General features: G+C 34.5%; 1 protein-coding gene across 1 annotated transcript in view; it reads left to right on the top strand.

The window, feature by feature from the left end:
- AKAP6 (A-kinase anchoring protein 6) overlaps positions 1-6373 on the top strand; it is a 214325-nt gene extending 207952 nt beyond the window's left edge. Inside the window, exons 13-14 of the mRNA XM_053981199.1 lie at positions 94-388; positions 5414-6373. Coding sequence (XP_053837174.1) covers positions 94-347 — 254 coding nt within the window. The 3' untranslated portion in view covers positions 348-388; positions 5414-6373. The remainder of the gene's footprint in view (positions 1-93; positions 389-5413) is intronic.
- Positions 6374-21716: the final 15343 nt, after the last annotated feature.

Raw genomic sequence — 21716 nt, 5'->3', positions numbered from 1 at the left:
GTGGGGATGACAATGATCTAAATATTCCAAATACTAACAAAAAATGTGCATCAAGTAATTCAAAAAATGCTGATGATGATTTGCTGTTTTCAGATGGACAAAATGAAAGTTTGGAAAAGAATTCTCCAGAGGTTAGCACTAAAAAGAGTAGTGCAGGAAAATCAGCTGGAACAGAAGAGAAAAAAGGATGTGTTACTGCTTCTGAAGAGGCTTCAGCTACAGATTTTCAGATAAAGCCTGGCCATTCACAGAAAAAGGATGGTTTACATCAGAACAGAAAAACTCTTACTTGTGAAGAACATCTCCTGAAACTTCATAAGGAAAGACATATAAATATGCACAGATAGAATGTAACCCTCTCCAGACACATAGATTATTCTAAAAACAGGTATGTACTCTACAAGTTGCACTTTTTTTTTTTTACCTTTTTTACCTTTTTTTTTTTTTAACTTTTTTTGTACAATGAAAGGAGATGAATAATCACCCAGGGCTTCTGTTTCATGATAATACTATGTCATTTGTTTTGATTACACTATAATCCCAGTTTACATGCCACTAGTCAACAAATGCAGTGAATACTAATTGCTTTATGCCCTTTGGCTTTGCACTAACTGGAGCTGCTCCCTTCTGGAACAAGTCTGCTATCTTGCAGACCCTGGGAATTCTTCCAACATAATATATCAGCCTTCTTTCCCTCCTCAGCTGAGGGAACCAGAAACCATCCCTGCTCATTGAAGCCTTTCTCTGCAGGCATCTGATCTTAGGAGGGGTTGAAAAGCACTTGATAAAGCTGAACTTCCAGTTCTACGGGAACTAGTTTGTTTGACTAGTGAGTTGGAGTTCTACAATATTTCTAGGCAAACCATGACGAATGGCTAAGCAGACTGGAGAATAGAGAGATAATAAGCCATCTCCTGATGTCAGTTTACAATGATTTTAATTCAGTAAGACATTATTAAGAACACATTTATTACAACATAGCATTAGGCCAAAGCTGAGGTTTCCAAAACAGCAAATCTTTAGAACATCATGAAAGTATATAATGGGATGCTAATGGAGATGGAAACTGATAGTCACCCAGCTGTGACTATCAGTACTGATAGTCTGATAGTGGGGTAAGCATTTTGAAACATGAATAAGATGATGGAACCTAAGGCAAAAAGGTGGTCCTGATCTCTACCAATGTTTGAAAGTGATTCAGATCTGGAATTTCTGACCTCACATAAATGTTGAACAATAGCTGCACATTTAATAACAGAAGAGGATCTACAAAGCAACTTTTGAATCAGTTCCTATCATGCAGCACTGCTGTTTTGAGTCTCACTTGTTTGGTGACCCAAAAGCCAGCACAGATCTATCAAATGCCATTAGTCTTTGGAAACACTCCTCCAGCAGACCACAGCCAGAACAGCAACTCCAAATGCCAATCCAATTCCAAATGCTACCGGTTGCCAGAAGCTGTAGAAAGGGAATTTACACTAAAACACAAGGCTAAGCATGGGACAGGTTTCCTTGGTGAGTTCTTGAATCTCCACCTGTGGAGATTTTCAAAATTCAAGTGGATATGGCCCTGAATAATCTTTTCTACCTTTGAAAACAGCCTTCCTTTTAACAGGAGGTTGGATCAGTTGATGTTCAAGTTTCCTTCCAACCTAAGTTATGCTATGATTCCAAGACGTTGGCAGGAGAAAAGGCTGTTATTCATCACTGCCCATGGAAAATATTAGTACTCTCCTATGGCAAACTATGTAGCTGTAGCAGAGGATTTCATCTGGTTTATACAAAATAGATTACTTTGCTGCTCTTAGAGATCTAACTTCCTCATTTTTTATTTTGTTATGTTATATTTCTAAGCTTTGGGCTTTCCATTTATTGGTGGTTTACCCAGCATTCCCACATTCACATATGTATTTCCAGCAAAGCCTTTAGGTTATGCCAGCAATAGTCTACAACTTGCTGTTATCTCAACACATCCCTATTTGACTAATGCATTATCTTGGAACCATCATAGCAAAGAGGATATGTCAGGAATGGCTTTGAAATAGGCTATCATGACCTGCTGATTGCCAATTAGGTTAATACTTGGACACATCCAAACAACTGGAAAAGCAATGGAAATCAACTATGAATTACAAAACTCATAAATGATTCTATGTATTCTAGAATTAAATTAAATTGCTAACGTGTATATAGAAATCTCTATTTGGAAATTGAGATGATGACAAAAGTCTGAGATTGTTAACTGAAACTAAGCTTTATGAGTTATTGTTTTACTAGTTGTCTTATTTTTTCACTAATTTTTATAATATTATTTTGAGGAAGATTACTTGCTGTAGTGAGTGTGAATTTATCCTTGTTCTCATTCTTTCCCTGATAATGACATGTCTTTTCAATTCATTAGTACTTTTACTCTGAGGATCTCAAAATACTGCATAAACTTACCTCACTCTTCAGAACTTTATAGTTACTTGCATGTTAGCCAGATGTTTTTTTTTTCCATAATACTGGAAATGAAAATATGCAGTTTGTGTGAGGTCTAAGATTGGACACAGACTATAGATTTAATAATAAATGCCCCACAATGCAATAAAATGTAATGCAGAATCTAGATACAACAACATAATAGGGTTATGTTATAGCTTCCACTTTTGCCCAGGGGCTGACAAATTATTTTAAGAGAACAAAGCCCTTCACACTACATTTCCACTTTTTATATGTAGAAAGATACACTGATTCTTAACTTGTACATATAGCATTACTTCAATGATAACTATGTACTGTATTATTCCCAGTAGTAAAGTTCAGGAATACATATAGTTTATCTCTGACACACCAAAAATGAAAATATGAGCTGCTAGGTTTGGTTTCACTAAAGTCTGAGCTCCCTTCCCCCATTCACAAGCTTGATGCTTTAACTTCATGTCTCATGCTATGGGGAATGAATTACAGAAGCAATCTATCCTAATTTGTTAACTTATTCAAATAACAGTTATTATACTTAACTATGCTAAAGATTATCTTTTTGGTGGCAGATTGTTTATTTTTTGATGAGGCTAATTACTGATTTTCCAAAGGTAATTTACATTTATTACTAATACATCTTTTAAAATGTGACAGATAAATGTTGTTCCCATAAGTGTATTATGAAAAAAGTTACTATTTAAAAACACATTATTTAATTTGAAAGATAAATGGCAAACACCATTATTTTTACTGAAGCACCTGTTCTGTAAGCTCATTTAAATGTGTAATTCCATGTGTAGCTGCAATACTTAGAAAAAAAAAAAAATCTATACTATATGTGTACCTTAAAAGCATACTGAGAATTCAAAGCTGAAAAAGGCATGGTTTCAAATGTAGGTTGCTTTTGTATTTACTCTGGCTTTACAAGAGAATAAAACTAATAGTGAATAAATATTTTTGTCAAATGTTCCAATCCTGTTGTTTAATAGTGTGCTACCAAAAAGAAAAAAAAAAAAAAAAAAAATAAAAAGACCATTGTGGAAAAATTATAATAATTCTGTGGGCAGGCTCAAAAATATCTCTGACAGCACTGACTACTCTTTCACATGAGCCAACACACAGTTCTTCAGCAGAGGTGCTCATAAAGCTGTGCTGATTTTATTTCTCAGTTAGGGGTCACCTTGAAAGATCCATCTGTACATGAGTCATGTGATCTTCTGCTGTGACCCATGACTCACCAATGGGATGGGAACTTTTAGTTACAAATTCAATATGCATAGAGATCAATACATTCAGGACATGAATGTGTTCTATCCAAAGTATTTTCTAGATAAGCCTTAGAATTCTGTGTGTAATCTGTTAGTTCTTACAAGTAAATCCAAAAGCTATTTCCTTATTTCTGTATTTTAAATTTAAGTTTTAATTTAGGGGGAAAATAATTTACTTGCACTTAAGAAAACTAAATTGATTTTATCTGACAGTGCTGCAATATTAGATAGAATATTCTGCCACTTACTATCACCAGGAGAAACCCAGCACTGGTGCTCAAAGCACCTGACTGTTATTTCCTGCTCAGCAATAGATATTTTGTATGACTTTTTCCTTCCTTGTCTCATTTTTTTTAACAACAAAATAATGAGAATAATGACCAGTGAGACCTATGAAGAGTAGCTTATATACATAAATGTATTTTGAGATCCACAGATAAAAGACGGTACATAAATGCAAAGGACTATTAGTTATTTATTTACTACTGGAGAAGAGAACCCAAGTTTACATAATAGTTAATACATAATAATTTACTTTTAGAGACTACAATAATAATCTAAATTTTTGCTTACTTTTTTTTTAGAGATTTTTATAGGAAAGTAAACAATATAAAGTCTCTTTATAGAGTTTAGAGCAGTCCGACTTTTTAGCTCCTTACAGTACCTGACTTTAAAAAAGCTAAATGAACAGAGAATCTTGTATTGAAATCTATGAATTACATCATTTTTGAAAAATCCATCAGTGAGACTTTTCTTACTCATGCCAGAATTGTAGAAACCTTTTGATACAATCTTCTGCTTTATTCAGATCAGTTCTTCATTAATATCTAAACAGACAGTTGAGCTTTTCAATATTTCCAAGTAAGAGTATTTCTTGTATAAATGAGGAGGGATGTGGTCAGTTACAACAAAAAAAGATCAAAGGAGACAGTAACTGGATAGATCCAGATATTCCTGCTTAACTTGGAAGGCACATAATGCATGTCTGGAGTGCCTCCTAGGAAATGCCTATGAGATGTACTTTGCACTAATCTTTGAGCTGTATTCTGACAGTTATTTCTTCATAATTCTCATCATAAGCCCATGCTCTTTGCTGAATAGTTTAACCCTAAACTCTGAGCTGGATAATTCTATAGTAGGTAAATTTAACTCATTGCTGGTACTAGAAGTGTCTAAATAGTTATTTACAATTTAAAAGTGCAGTGATGATACTGATAATTCTATTCACAGACCACATCTGTGAAAGTCTTTTCCTCTTCTCCATTGATGTCTTACTATATATGTTTGCACAAATATTAAAGTAATTGTTGGATAGATCTTTTTGTTGCTTTTTGAAAATTTCCATGTTTTCATTGGTTGGTGCACTTCTGTATGCTGGAGGTAAGTTCACAGATAAAGATGAAGACAAGATCCAGGGAAAAGGTCCAATGAGATGGATACCCTTGTTTCTTTAGAAGCAAAGTTTTCTGAAAATCAGTGACTTTTCTACATCAGTTCATTTTTTCACACTAACTCGTTCCTCAGGCTGTTAAAAGTCATTTTTTGCCTACTGTATGCTTCTGCATTAAAGACTCTGGCATGTGACCATTTAATGGCTATCTATTATTGTTCTGGAAGACCTATGTTTTGCAAATAAAACTTCATTTTCTGTAACCTACTATTACTTTTCTGTTTCCTTTTAGAAACTTGGCTGCAATTCAGGTGCAGGTTCATCCTGTAAACCCTGGGATGACCTCCAATTCCATTGTATCACTGCCCTTCATTAAACTGACTCCCGAGATAAATTTTGTTTCCAAATGTGGTTTGTCCATGTTGGCTTTGTGGTCAGGCTGCATATGCTAGTCCTATTTCAGTGATCATTTTGTTTTGTAGCAAGGCCACTTGCCTTCATATGGATTCCTCTCCCAAGCTACCTCTAATGACCTCCCCTTCCTAAATTGGATGCTCCTGTACTACTTACCACTGGTTCTGTTCTTTAAAGTACTATAGAATTCACGGTCAGTCTGATTAATCTTTTCAGAATTGTAACTGTCAGTACTCTTCTATTTTATGTATCAAATTTAATATTTATCTGTATAAGGCATAAGTTTATTGAAACTATTTTGCTTTTAAAGTGACTATTTTGTTGGATTGCAGCAAAAAGAAGTCATTGGTCCTCCTGATTAAATATATCTAAAAATTAAGCAATTTAAATAAATGGTGTTTTATTTATTTAATTTAAAAATTTAATCTATGCAACACTTCAAGAAACAACTACATAGTGTTGTATATTAGAAACTGTTGACATTCTACTGAATTAAGTATAACATTTTGGGTTTTTATGCTTCTTGAGGTGGTAATGAGAAAAAAAGTTTTTAAAAAATGTGTGCCTTGCTGTATTTCTTATACCATTTATTAAAAAGCTGCTTTCACAGTAAAATTATGTTGGTTTGAAAGGAGGAAATAGCAAGGTTAAGATGTGTGAATAATTTCTGTATATATGTATAACCAACTGCAAACATTGATGTATAATGACAGTATAAAATGCTTTCATGTTTGTGATGTCCAGTGATGTGGAAATTATAAGCCTTAAAACCATTAGATTGCATGGTAATTAGAATTGGCATAATAAACATAGTATATTGGGGAAAAAAAAAGCAGAATTGGTGATCTGTCTTACCTGCGTTCCAAGCACAGAATGCTTTATCAAAATTCCAAAGAATATGGTTTTCTTTGCAAATATTCCTTAGAGATATGGAACTCTTAAACTGGTGAAGATTTGTATTATCTAACTCAGAGGTAAAGAACTTTGTCATTAAAGATTCTGTAGGTCTTTTGGGCCAAACAAGGAGACACAAATATTTAGTATCTCATATAGTATTTTATAGCAGATCTTTTCATTGTTTATCAGCAACAGTTTGTTGTACAATTCTTAAAATTTCATTCATTTACATAAACATATCAAATCAGCTCTATCTAGACACTCTAGCAGTTGACTGTTTTGATGACTCAGATTGTACATTTCAAGTGCTTTTATCTTTTGCTAAAATGATACTGAGTGGCCAAAAAAAGCCAACCAGCCAGCTTTATAAGTTAGCTCTGCAAACATGGCATTCATCTCCCAGAAACACTATTGGGAAGGAATGTCAGGAAATTTAAGACAAACAATGCCCTCTGATGCGACCTTTAATCATTGTATTTCCAACTATATAAAGGTTTTTACAAAAAGCTTCAACATTCCTCCTTTAAAACATGGGCATCAGTTTGACAAACTTAGCTACAAGCAGAGAGAAGCTACACTGACCAGAAGATAGATTCATGCAAAACTGAAGGAACAGGTATTTAAGAGCAATCTCATGTTTTCCAATGTGTTAACAGCTTCCTATTACTGTAAGAGGGAAATTATTTGTCTCTCAATTTAAATTTCCACAGTGTAGCCTTAAGCAAGCTGTGAGGTTTGTAGGGTAGCTGTAACAATGCTTATCTTTAAGTATAAATAAGAACAACTATTTATTATCTGAACCTTTTGAATCTGCAGAGATTTCTGCACATGCATGTCTTTTATCAGGTACAAGTCTAACAAGTTAACTGATAATTACCTAAAATGTATAACTAAATAGCTAATGACCACTTTATTATATTTTAAATATTTTTAAGATATATATATATATATATATATATATATATATATATATATATATATATATATATATATAAGGTAATTCAAAATATAACTCCTAATTTTAGTAAAATTTTTGCAGTGATAATTATGTTTATTTATGAGTTATCTCAACCATGATTTTTAAATTATCTTGACAGAGGAATTGAGTTAATAATTATTCTTCTTTTCACCCTAATATTTTGTGGTTTATGCTATATTTTTTTAAACTTTAACTATAGTCACACCTTGCACTGTGGCAACAGGAAAACTAATAATTCAGAGGCTTTTCAGATCTGTCATCTCACCCAACAGACTGTGCATAACTCCATCAATTACTTGTACCATTCTATTAGGCCATTTGCCACAAATTTACTTTTTTCCTGGGGGAAAACAGTATTACTTGTCAAATCAATAAAGCACATATTCATCATACAATATCTGCAATACTATATGGTCCCAACTCAAATTTCTGTGGTTCCTCTCTGAGAGATTGGAACATTTTAATTTGACTATATAGATCCCAGATCTATATTATTTGGTCTCATGAGATAAAGTTACCATTTTTAGGCTTTTTTTGGCTAGAAAATTTACCCTTTTACACTTTTTATTCTCAGAATTGACTTTGTTGTCAATAAAAATTGATTTCTAAGTGAAACACTGATATATATATTGCACAGGACTGTTTTCTCTCTTAGTGTAAGTCATGCTTATGGCCATATTATGCTGGACCTTATTGCAATTTCCTAAAGGAAAATATTGGTATGGTATAAAACTAATGTTGATATACCAAGAGTACCAAGAGATCAGCCCATGCAGAGAGTCCTGTATAGAACTCATTCCTGCTGGTGAAATTCTTTTGTGGCAGAGAGGAACGCTGCAAGCTTTCTGCAGAATTTATTCTCTACTAAAGTTCCACAGGCTGCTTTTTATTCCACACACTCCCTGGCTCATGCTTGAGCAACATCTGCAATGTGTGAGGAGGCCATTTGACAGCAATGGCCCTGACACATGGATCTCCTTTTCCTGCCTACTTCACATTTCTCCCAGAGCTCTCCAGCTCTAAGCAAAGGGAGTGCATGCTAACACTAGTGCTAAAATACATGTCTGGGACTACAGTTTAAAACGTTTTTTTCCAATCACATTAGTTTTAAATATGGATAGCCTTCTAAGCCATGTCCCCAGTCTTTCCCACTTAATGGTTTGCATTTTTCCCAAGGTAAGTAAAAGATTTTTAGTGATACACTGCATCTGTAGCACTGTACTGGTAAGTAAGTCAGGTGGTGTCTCCATGGTCTGACAATTGTTTGTGCTGTTCATTGTATAAATGAACATCAGCATGCAAACAACATGAAAATATTCTCAAAATGTTCCTGTTTGGTTTGCAATAAACTCAAATAAAGAGTTGCTGTCATTTAGACAACATCTTGACCTTCCTCCTTGGTAACAGGAAGCACATAGCCTTCCACACCACATATTTTAGCATTTCATTGCAATTCCCCTGTGTTGATGAAAACAACATATTTTGAATAACATGTATCTGCTAAGAAGGGCTGGTTTTGGTTTTTTTGGTCCTTTTTTATTTGGCCAGAAGACATTGGGAACAATGTTGCAAATTTTTCTGTGCTATTATGCACAGAAAAGGGGTTATTAATGTTTAGGCCAGACCGTACTTGGCTCAAGAGGATTAACAGGGATGTCAAGTTCTTAGCCAAGTCAATCTCCTCCACTGACAAGTTATAACAAACTTATTCCTAATAATAGCATCACTTTGAGAGGGGTTTTGGCCAACAAATGACATCTGATCTATTGCCTTCAGTGCTGTGTGTCTGATTTTTCAGAGTTGCCCTGTCTTTTATGCCATTTCTACCAACCTGAAAAGCTTACATTTTTCATGTGACCATTATTTGCTCAGTAAATACATGTTTATCTCTGATATTAGAAATGTGTTAAGGACTATGCCATAAATGAACTTGGCATCACTTAAGTCTGTGTACTAGAGGAATTCTAAGTGCTTCAGTGCTTTAAAAATGGACTTTCCTTTGCACTAGAAAGCAATATTACTTTATTTCTGATGAGTGGAGAAATAATCTAAGTTAAAACTGAAGTTAGAGTTGTATAAATCAGTAATTTTAGATTACAAATATTACTGTGATATCATAGTTATTGTCAAACTAGTTATTAAAATTTACAAGAATTATAGAATTATACAATGGTTAAAATTAAATTAAATATGGTATGAAAAGAACAGTTAGATAAGTAAATATTTTTGCCTCTGCCTTATGTTGAGCCCATGTCTCTGTGGCATTCTGGAAATGGAGGGAAAATAATTTTTAAAACATATGAAATATTTTAAACATTTTTCTTTCTTGCAGTTAGTGTAAGGGTGTTTTGAATGCAGCAAGGATCTAGTTGTAGCATTTTCCAAACATTATGAAAGTGACAGGGAAAGGCATATTTGACAAGATTTCAAGAAATAGTGAAAAAGACAAACCATTCTTGATGCACTTCATTTACAGAATGAAAAAAATAATCAGACTTTGGAAGAACTTCTAGTGAACATCAACCATATATTGCAAATATTTTCCTTTTTTTTCATGGGGAGATAAGTAGTACTGAAAATAACATGTCCTTAGGCAAGGTGGTATGTCAATTTCTCATACAGGCTATGGTGCATATATACCTGAATTTATGCTCTGTTACTCTTGAATAAAAAACCTGAACATAGAATTCACTTTGGAGGCCATGGGTTTTGTTGTTTCTTCATAAGGAAGTGGACCAAATTTGGTCTGAGAAACATCTGCCTCTAACAAGCTTTAAAAAGAAATTTTAGCAAGCAGATTTTAAATAACACACAATGGGAGAAAAAAAATATAAAAGGAAAAGAAAACAAAAAAAGCAATCATTGTGTAAATCCTAGTAGTCCCTGCCAGTAGTTTAATCAAGAATATTCCAAGCTGAGTAGCATTATTATACTTCTATTAACTGATCATTATTTATCCTGACACAGTGATGTTAGACAAATCTCTACAGTTTTTGCTTTACTTACCTAAAAGTAGGGCTTTTCAAAGTGCTGAAAAGGTTATGGAAATGTCAGTGGTTGAAATGGTTGCATGAATCAAAAAAACCCCAACGTCATAGTTCTGTCAGGTTGCTGTCTGTGCCAGCTGAGCCCATCAGTGCTGCTTTTGGCCATATTTTGTGGAGGCAAAGCCTTTAAAAAGCTTTCCATGCACATACAGCTCAATTAGCCACTATTAATATGACTACTAAAGAAAGCTTCTTCTGTAAGGAGTTTGCCTTTAATGACAACATAAATGTTTTTCATACCTCCTGCTGCTCATTGTGTATATTCCTGCATCTTATCCCCTGGTCTTTCAAGCTGAACATTTCTCCACTTGTACATTTTTTTCTTGCACAACTCTGGAAGGAAATGAAGGATTTGCAACTTATGTTTGTAATAGACAATTTAAAGGTAATGCTTTAAAAGGTGGGCAAGTGGCACCAGAGCCATAGTGGCTTGGAGTGAAGAGAAAGTGGCTGGCAGGAGGAATTCTAAGCGCTTCAGTGCTTTAAAAATGGAATTTCCTTTGCAATAGCAAGCAGTATTATTTTATTTCTGGAGAGTGGGGGGGATTAGCTAAGTTAAAACATAAACTTAGAATTGTATAACTCAGTAATTTTAGAGTATAAATATTCCTGGAGATGCATGATGCTGAAGCTGTGCCAAGTAAACTGGAGGGAGGATTCAGATCAACAAATGTCATGCTGGCTGATAAAAGAAAAAGAAGAGAGGAGCAGAGAAGGAGGTGGAGCTTCAAGGATGGCTGATGGGAACTAGCTTTGGTTAAAGTATTTGTAGAATAATAGGAGCATACACTGTTTTGAAAGAGATTTATCTCTATTGCTAGACTTTGTATTGAAAGTGTAAAGTGATACTATTCATGAATACTCATTTTTCTGAATCTGCTGTTCAGTTATGCCAAGCATATCAATCAGGTGTACCATTGTCAGTTAATTAACATTTGATTGCATGAAACACAGGCTATTGAAGAGGAGGTTTCTTCTCAGAGGGTGAGGGGTATCTGTGTGATTTCTTCAGAGGGGGAGGGATGTGTTCTTAGTAATTATTGTCAGCTGTGAGAAAAGTCAAATTGTAACTTGTTAGTACATATTTTCGTGCCACTCACCACTCTTGGTGGCCACAGTAAGATTGGAAGACAAAGGCAGCAAGTGTATCAGCAGCTTAGTCCTCAGCCATACCATATACTGCATCTGGAAATGTAAATGGTGCCTGTGTAGAAGTAAAAGAAGGGAAAGGGAAAGGGAAAGGGAAAGGGAAAGGGAAAGGGAAAGGGAAAGGGAAAGGGAAAGGGAAAGGAAAGGAAAGGAAAGGAAAGGAAAGGAAAGGAAAAGGAATGAGAAGGAAAGTTATATAGTATATATCTATAACTATTTGATAGCATTTTGTAACATAATAGACTTGATAGCATTCAAAATAATGAATGATTTGGTTAAGAAAAATCTGTCTTTTCTTCTTCCTCTAGCCACATAATAACAAGTCACTTGTGGAAATGAACTGATAGTGAATTCAGACATGATGGAAGGAGATACTATACTCCTTCACATGATATAGAATTAAACTATGGAATTTCATTTTGTCATTAAATTATTGAGTCAAATAGCTTAATGAGATTGTAAAGGAGTGTAAATATAGAATGGGCAGCTGTGCCAAGAGAGGAGGTTGGTCCAAATGAATGGCAGTGGATAACAAACTTAATTCTCCATGATGAAATCTGTTGTATGCTGAAAGGACAGGGGGAAATTTTCCAAATTCAGTGCAAAAATGGCTAAAGCAAGAAGGAAAATTTCTGTCTTTCACTGAGGCAATCAAAAAAGAGCCAATGACACACTCAAGGCACATAAAAAATGCATAGAAAATGTCTGGGTATCTTTTCCTTACTCATCATTTCACTGTTGAAAATGAAGATGTGGTGTCAAAACCAAATTATTTTAATTCCTTGACAAGCCATTGTGTTGCAGCATAAAAACTTATCACAAATATGATTTTGTGGATAATTATAACCAGCCTTTCATATGTTGCATTTAACATATACATGTTTAGTTACACGGAGTTGACTGTGATAAATTATATTTCAATAGAGAAAACACTCATATTTCAGGCCAGTTGGGTAACAATATTTCAGAATACCCCCTCTTTAATCACATACTTTGATGGAGAAATGCTCATGAGCACGTCAGTACAATTCAATTCTTTCCATGGGGACTGACATCTTAAACTGCACTACACAGTGAATCACCTTGTCAAATAAAGTGCAAAATGGAAAACTGTTTTCAAACTCATCTGATGTAATGACATTTACAACAACATGTTTGAGGTGATACACTGATAATAATAATTATATTTGTCTTAGACTTTCATGGTACTTTGAAAGTTTTATGCAATAATATGCTTGTTTTTTTTTTCTTTTTTTTTCATTGAAGACAATTCTGTACCAGGGCTTTTACTTCATGAGTCTTTAAATGAGCCTGGAGAGAAACTGTGTTTTGCATGCAACTGGAATTCTTAATTAAAAATTTTTCTTAGAAAAAAACCTATATAGTTTCAACAGCAAGCCAACTTATATATCCTCACGCAAAGATTCAAGTGGTTCTTTTAGAATATGGTATACACTAAAATTATTTTTTTATGTTTTTTCAATCATGATCAACAGTATTTATCTTTACTAATTCTTACTGTGACAGTAAACACACTAAGGAAATATATCTCAAAGTATGTCTTAAGCATCATAAAATTAAAATGATGACATCATGAAAGTTTTTGTTTATTTTAGAAATCTACATTCTAATAATTATTTTTTATTATATACTCATGAAGTTTATGCAAAGACAAAAAATTTCAGGAACATACTTCCTGCCACTCTTGCACTGCCAGAACAATGTTCTTGATTTGCCCTGTCTCACCTCCTTCAACTGGCACCTGTGAACAGAGGCTGAGATTTCATCAAAACAGATCTGCCGCTGAACCCTGGCTTCTGTGAACAGGAGCTGAGATTTCATCCAGCTCTTCAAAAAAGAAGTTTGACATGACATTTTTAAAGGTATTAGAACTGCAGTTATTTAGTGTCTGCAACACATAGAGATCTGGTGCTGTGGAAAAATGGGCCTCTGGGGAAAATCTTGACTTTCAGCACTGAATATGTGTGTTGAGCTGGAAAACAAAGGCTTAAAAATGTGAGAGAAACTTCCCAGACACCCTAGTGAATGGCAGCTGACAGTCTTTAACAGGAAAGAATGAAATGACAGATCGGTTCCTTGGAAAGTAGAATTTTATAAGTGATGTATATAAGCCAGCACATGGAGTAGAGTGATTTGGTGTGGCTTCTGCACAACAAAGGAAAACATTTCTCAAGGTAGGTGTGGGCTACAAGGAGAACTATTGCAATGTCTACAATTATTGAATTGTACACTTGAATCTACAAACTACCCCGTAAATATACCATCTTTACAATATTATTTGCTGAAACATCAGTTTGGATAAAAATGTCCTTATCTTATGCTTCATTACCAATGAGACAACACACCAAAACATTCAAATGAACATATCATTTGAGTAATTTTCCCCAGTCCTTCTTTTGTGACTATATGGTTATTTTTGCCTTGCACTAGAGGCAACAATACAGTAGTTTTTGGGAGAATATCTGTTTGTTATTAAAAGGTAAAAACAAACAACCCTCAAAATTTCCTCTGTACGCCTTCTCTCAAATAAACAAATTCTATGTTTCTCATCAGCCAAATTTTAAAAAGAAGCAAACCTATGTAGTATAAAGTTCTTCCATTTATGCTCATCCACTTTTAAAGATAGGTCTGAAGTCCGTAACTGGAATTTCATTGTGACAATCTTAGTGAACAGAAGCCAAGCTGTTCCTAAACAAGGATCCCTAAATAGCGGTTCTGGAAAAGGAGCGCTTGCTGCTTCATCTACTAGTAATGCCTAGACCATAAAGGAGGCTCCAGACTATCATGATTTGTTTTGCATATTAGGAAATTCTATTCTCAACACAGAGAACATGGTTAGAATGAAAGGGGGAAAAGACCTCTGAGTATTTCTTTTTCTGCGGTGTTGGAAAGTAGAAGCTGGGTAGTGAGGTCTTCTATACACTAGGGAAAGCAATATATAAATAAATAAGTGGTGACACAAGATACAATATGGGAACTGGATGAGACTAAGATAAGTTGCTTAGAAAGGCAGTATTGTTATGATGTAAAACACACCACAGTGGCCCCATAAATAGCCAGTCTTTGTGCAAGATAATCTTCTGTTACTTAGGTGAAAACCAGAAACAACTAATTGGAACTCATAAAAGTGCTAATGAAGTGGGATGAATCTGCCTAAAGAATAAATTTGTCTGCTTTAAAAAGGCATAGTGATTTCCTCATGCTATAGTAGTTTCATCCAGACTATACTTCGTCATCTGTCAATACTTTTGGCTAAATAGCATTCTAGCATTCTAAGTATGGTAAGCTTGCTATGATGTTGCATATTACTTAATATTTTTCATTATCTCATTCTAGACATAGAAATCTAGTTCAAGGTTCAGTTAGAAATAGAAGGTTTAAAACAATTTTTTTCATAATTAAATCTTTACTTTCTACTGTTGTAAGTATTTTGGAAAAAGGAAATATAAATATATAATAATATAAAAATATATTCCTACATTCTAAAGAAATGTATAAATTATATAATACATTAACTAGCTATATATTTTAATTTGCATTGCAATTCATGATCATTGCTGCCAACACTAGATTTTGCAGAATTTAGATCCTCTTCACAATTCAAGCTGCTAAATGCACAGTGTAATAACACATGACAAATTGCCCTTTAGTACTGGCTAATGACAGAGACCAAGTTTATTTGTAGCATACCATGTGTATTAGAGTATAAACATGAAAAAGAAGAAACAATTACAGGAAAAGATCTTTAAGTGGATCTTTCCAATAATTCTCCTAGATTAGATTATAGGCTAGTTCCTTGATTTCAATTCCTGGCCACTTGTGCAAGACCAAGATTTTAATATTTTTTTAAGACAAACATGAAATAGTTATTTCAGTATTAACTTGATTTAAAACCTAAGAGTTAAGAGTATTTATATAAGACATTTCTGAAAGGCTTAGTTTTTATTAGTGTAAAAACAGAAACTTTAATTTTTTTAATATTTATTACTATGTGTATTTCTAGAGCTTGTATATAAACTCTGGGCAGATGAATAATTTAGTAATTCCAAAAAGTGCACTTACTTTTCCTGTTCCAATCACTGCTGGACCCTTTGCTCTCACCATGGCTAGACAAGCCCATATTTTTGCAGAGAACAAAAATCTCTTATTCCCCTCCCTTTTGAAAGGCACAGAAAGCTGACCATAAATACACGGAAGAAAAGCATGTCTCAGAAAGGGGACTAGTGTGGGGCTCCACAGCAACAGTAGAAGAGAGACAGTCTTTGCTTACACTGCAGCAACCTTGAATTTCCTTAAAATCAGTCCAATAAGGCCAATATCCATGTTCTAAGGCTGCCCAGAGGAAAAGGTTTGCCAGACTATAATCTTTGTGGAAAAGTTCTTCCTTGACCTTTTTTGCCACTGTATGTCTATGACAGCACAGGGAGGTCAAAAGTGCACTAGTTGTTAGAACCAAAGATGAAGCTTAACCAGACACTGAGAGCAATGATTGTCAAATGGCTCCATTTGCAAGACAAGAAGTGTATCCTTAGCAGAGCAAGAGTGATGAAAGAGATTATTTTCTAGGGGTCACATTTGTTCTTCTTTTTTGACCTCTCTCAAGTTTGCAAAAGAAGCAGTGAGTTTTCTATAGCAAAGGGGTGCAACAAAGAGAACAGGACTGTGCTTTCCTCATCTCTTCTCTGCTAGTCTTCCAGCCTCAGTTATGCCTCTCTTTCTTTCTCTTTCATAAGAGCCAGTGAAAGCAAAATAATTGAATACAGAAATTAAAAGGACAATTTCAAGTGCCTATAATTTTACATTTTGAAACCCTTAGAACCTGGATCTGAATTTGGGTTAGGGTTTGGAGTCCTTGCTTGCTTCTTTTACTACCTCCCCTCTTTCTGTCTTTAGTACCAGTATGGCCATCACACCTAGGAGCCTTACCCTTCCTTCTAGAAAGGAGCAAGCTGCTTCTGTTTTTCATTTTGAGCTGCTCTCTGTTTTTTATTGACTATCGCTTGAAATGAACTAACCCAATTTAATTTCTGGTTCCCATAAAGAACTTCATTCTGGGTGCTGGAACATTGCAGGGGACTGGTAGGTTGCAAAGCCATGCATACTCCTGCCTTGGCTGGCAGGGCCCACTCCACCAAATACAAAATGTTGCATGAAGAGAGACGCTTAATAAGTACTCAGAGTTCTGAAGACACTGCTGTGTCTAAAGCAATTCTAAAGCAATTTTCAGAAGTTTCTTAGCTGCATTTAAACTACTTTGATTCCTCTTAGAACCAAAACATATCCAAAAGCTATTCTAGTTATAGAATGTTAAGGTCTTGAACTTGAAATAATAAAGTTTTGAATAACACTGAAGTCTTCAGGTTATCATATATTGATAAGATGAATTATTTGTCAATCAAAATGATATGCCTTTTTTAATAATTAGTGACTATGAAACTCATTGCTTCTCAGCTTTTTGATAAAACATCAAGATGGTGGATGAATGGTTATTATAAGGCACAGTATGAAGTAGTTACTGATTTTTGTACTTCTCCACTGTGACCTAAAATTCAAGTTTGACCTCATTTTTAAAGATCAAGGAGGAGGGGGAAGAGAAGTTCTAAGCAGAGGTGACTAAGAAATATGTTTCAAAGCAATTGTCCGGAAATACAGGATAAAACTCTCAACGTTACCACAAAAACCAGCTATTAATTACATTTTCAAATACTCCTATCTTGACAGAGTAGTTAACAATTGAGATGTCACTTGATAAACTTCCCCATATTGGGAAGCTCAGGCTATGGCCAAGCACTTCACAGCTATGCAAAAATAGTTTTTTAAAATGCACCAAGTCAAATAATATCTAAAGCTAAGAAAAGGGAAGAAATTCTGACAGTAATGGGCTACATTGTTTAGCTTCAAATGGGATTTCATGTACCTTTGGAAAGCTCTCTATCATAGGAATGGATTCTGTGATTATTTTTCTTATGACTTTAACTTATGTTTACTGTCAGTCATCAATGTTTGTTTAACACATGGAAAAATTCTGTTTAAACATTCCCTCAAACTACTTGGCTAAACTTGCTATCCATTGGGTGCCTCAGAGGATAAATTATTGAAATCTAAGCAGACAAATACCTTGTGCTTATTCCCATGGCTAACACAGAATTTTGCAGTTAGAACGAGCTCTAAGCCAAAATTTTATTCAATGGAAAACTTTGCCTGCCTTATAAAGTAAACAGGTTCAAGTTGCCTCTCAAGTCTGGGAGGAGCCCTTAAGAATCCCTAAATGTGAGAAGGATAGGCTGGTTGTCCCTGTGAGCCCACTGAGCAGCTTTTCAAAGGTGCTTTTCATAACTAAAACTCAAGCAGGCAACTTCCAGGTTGCAAGGATAACCTAGGAACTGAGAAGATCTTTAGAGGTATTCATCTTGTTCTTAAATTTATTCACATCAGACAATGTTCTTCTGAAGAGAGTAAAACATTATCTTTAAATGGGACAAAACTGTCACTACTTTATTCCATTTCTGGTCTTGTTCAAAACATTGTTTTTTTGATAGGTAGAAACTTTCTGATTTATTTTCTATGAACAAGAATCTCTATCAACAAGTTACTAATGACAGTTATGATGTATAAAATATTTTATAGCTAAGACACAATAACTTTCTTTCTTGTTTAATAAAAGATATTAAATGGATGTTAATGTCCTCAATCTTTTAATTGCCACGTTTCCTTGATTCTAGTAATCCTTGCCATGTCTAAAAATTGTGCCCTACTTCTTCCTGTCAACAGCAACTATTCATCTCATTGTTTACAATTCCTGTTAAAAGCTCTGAAGATACAGCATTTGTTATCAAGACTGACAAAAGAGCCTTTTTTCCCCTCTTCTTAGATAGGTATCTTCTAAGAAGTTTTAGAACTTCGCAGTACACCTCTAATGTCATAATACACCTTTAAAATACCCTGTTGTTTCACTTCAAGGGAAAAGGGAAAAAAAAAAAAAACAACAGAAACTAATCCATTCTTACAAAAACAAGATCTGAATAGAGAAATGCCCCTGTAGTGCTGCTGTAGACACTGTTGGCTCCCTCCACATTCTCTGCAGCTCTAAAAGAAAGAACATCACGATCGAATGCAAAATAACTGAATGTAGGTCTCAAAACTGGGGATCTTAATCCACATTTGAGTATTGAAACATGAGAGTTGTTTTTCAGAAATTCTGATCGCCCCTGTTTAAATGACAGATTTCAAATTAGGTCATGTAGATTGAATTTAGGCTCCCAAACTTGAAACACCTAATTTAGGTGCCCCAAAGTCATTAAATCTGATGATCTGAATGCTTTTCAGAGGTCTCAGAAAACTTTTAATTATCAAGGCCTATATTAAATATAACTTCCACAGATAATATGGCTTGTGGCTCTACCTCCTCAGTTTTCTTTCACTCTCTGTGCTTTTGAAACTAAAGATCATCCTTCATTGTAGCAATGGAGTTTTAAGCAAAATTCAACATATAGCTTAATACTACTGTAATACAAACTGACTGTGATATGGACCATGCTTCCAGCAATGAGTACAAAATCCTATACTTAGTCCACTTTTTTCCTTCTCTTAAATCTTCTGCAAAGCACATTTTAAAGAGCAGTTACAACCTAGCTCATTGTGCTCAGCATGTTTTACAAACTCAGCAGAGATGTGGAGAACACATACAAAAACCATGCATCTGCCTTGACATAAATCAGAAATAATCAAGACTATCACAGAGTTTGACCTCTGAAATAGCATTATGGATGTATATCATGGACCAAGCCAGGATATGTTGTAGTTTAATTACTTCAGAAATATCTGAGTGACAAATAGCAATGATTCATTTAACAGCAAAAAAGTTATGCAAAATATATCAAACCTAAAGAAGATCCTACTGCAATTACTTCCTTGTGCTTGCTAAAACATTCAAGATCCAGATGCTCTTCCAATAATTAATTGCATAACTTACCACGCTTCTCTGATTTAACTTTTAATTATTTGCTTTGGAGAAAGGAAGTACTCAAGTTAGTTTGGGTTTTTAGGTGCAACAGTAGTTTTTTTTTAGGGGGATAAAATTATTTCCTAAAATATCATAAATCTTCTTCAGTTTAGAAGGATGGTGTATAAAACTCTCCCTTATTTTGAAAGACTTTATTTGAAAGGTATTTGTAAAGTTATATAGCCAGGCTGTTAGCTGAAAATATTGACATATTTTCTTCAAAATTACAAATGCATTAGGTTTCATGTTTTTTCTTTCTATTTCTTCACCAAAGTTGCATATTTTATCCAGATGAGACAAATTATTTTTGGTGGACAGGTAAAACAAGTTACAGTTTCTTTTCTAGTAATGTGGTAGGGAGTTTCATTTTAGTTTGTCTCTTTTGGGATGTTGCTTGTTTATTTTAATTAATCACTTGTTCTGACAATGCCAAGCAAATAGAATCTATCTGGAATATTCAAGAAGATTTTGTAAAAGATTTTAAAATTGCTTTGAAATTCTTGTTCAGAGCACAAGTTCATGTGCAATGGTACACTGTCACAGTGTCCAAAAAGCCACTGCAAATGAAACACTCTTGCAGCTTAATGAAACAAGCAGAGTTTATAATCTTATTAAGCTGATGGCTTGCCTATATATAAAAGCTTCTCATGAAATTTTTATATAAATTCGGTATTTCCAGTACCAGAAAAATATTTACTTTGCTGCAGTTAGGTCTCTTTAACAGAAACGGAAATAAAGCACAAAAATTGGCGTTGGGGAATGAATTCATGAGGAGTTGTACTGAATCTATATGAGATGAGCAAGCGACAGAACAGCTATAAACAACACTCAGTAATAAGAAGAGAGTTTTACGTTAATGTTTCTTGGCCTGCTTTTGAGGAAGGCTATGTCAACAATCTTAATGGCAGATTTAGTCTCTGCCCCTGTAAATCACTCTGGCTGTAAATAAGAATCTGTCTATGTGGATGTCTTCACTGAATTCGGGACCACTAAGTGTTGTATTTTTACTGGAAAGATTAGGAGTCGGTTCAAACTGTAAATCTGAATAAATTTGGGTACTAATCAGGCAGTTCTAACACCAGCAAAACTCTCACTGACTTGAAGGGAGTTTTGTACATGTAGAGAACAGGATTAGCCCCTCACATATTTATTTTCTCAGAGAAAATATTAATGGAATGATACATGATGCATTTTTTTCCTGGATTTAACATTATTTGTTCAAAATAGTTTTCTCCTTTTTGGCATTTGCACGTGCGTATAAACTCTTCGTGTTATTCTATACACCTGAAGTCCACTGACTTAAGGATCTTTTTTCTCCCTTTAAATCTATGTCATAGAGCTCAAAAATGGCTTCTGATCTCTCTTGATATTATTTCCCAGATATTTTTATCATGCTATTAATTTATCATTAATGAGAATAACCCACAACAGAACAGCTGTGAGACAGCTACTTCTGAGAACTGCATGCTGATGGTACCATAAATTCACTTAGTGGGAATCTACACAGAATCTGTAGATCTAGTGTATCTATAAATGACAGATGTAGCTCTACTCCCTGGCTGGTGCCTTACCAAAGTCAATGAAACAAATGAAAAGAACTGGTATCTTCCTTGTCAATCTAAGTCAACAAAGCCCTTTTCAAGACAGAAAATTAAAGCTATGATAGAAAATATCTGATAATGCAGGTTAACAGCTACTATATTAGAGAGATCCATGTAGGTAGAGACTTAGCTAACTGAACTAATACCATAGGAAAGAAGAGATTTGAACTCCAGCAATAATATTTATTTCATAAATGCATGAGTAGCATGCATTTTATTCAAGTGTTGGAAGAAGAGAGTAACCATTGCAGAGGTCTCCAATGTGAATGACAGTTTTGCTCTGAAAACAGTCAATCCAGTCAGTGAATTGGACAAGTAGTAATGGGCAAAATTGGACAATTATTACTAATTCTGCTATGTATCTCAATAGACGATTTCAACCTCTAAATTACCTTTCAAAAGTACTACTTTACCATGAAAACAGAGGATTTGATTCATAGCATGCTTTGAGAAGAGTAGGTAATGGGAAAACTGTAGAAGTTAGT

Source organism: Vidua macroura, chromosome 6, assembly GCF_024509145.1.
Source record: "Vidua macroura isolate BioBank_ID:100142 chromosome 6, ASM2450914v1, whole genome shotgun sequence".
In the NCBI taxonomy this organism is placed as follows: Eukaryota; Metazoa; Chordata; class Aves; order Passeriformes; family Viduidae; genus Vidua; species Vidua macroura.
This window is presented reverse-complemented; position numbering and strand designations above follow the sequence as displayed.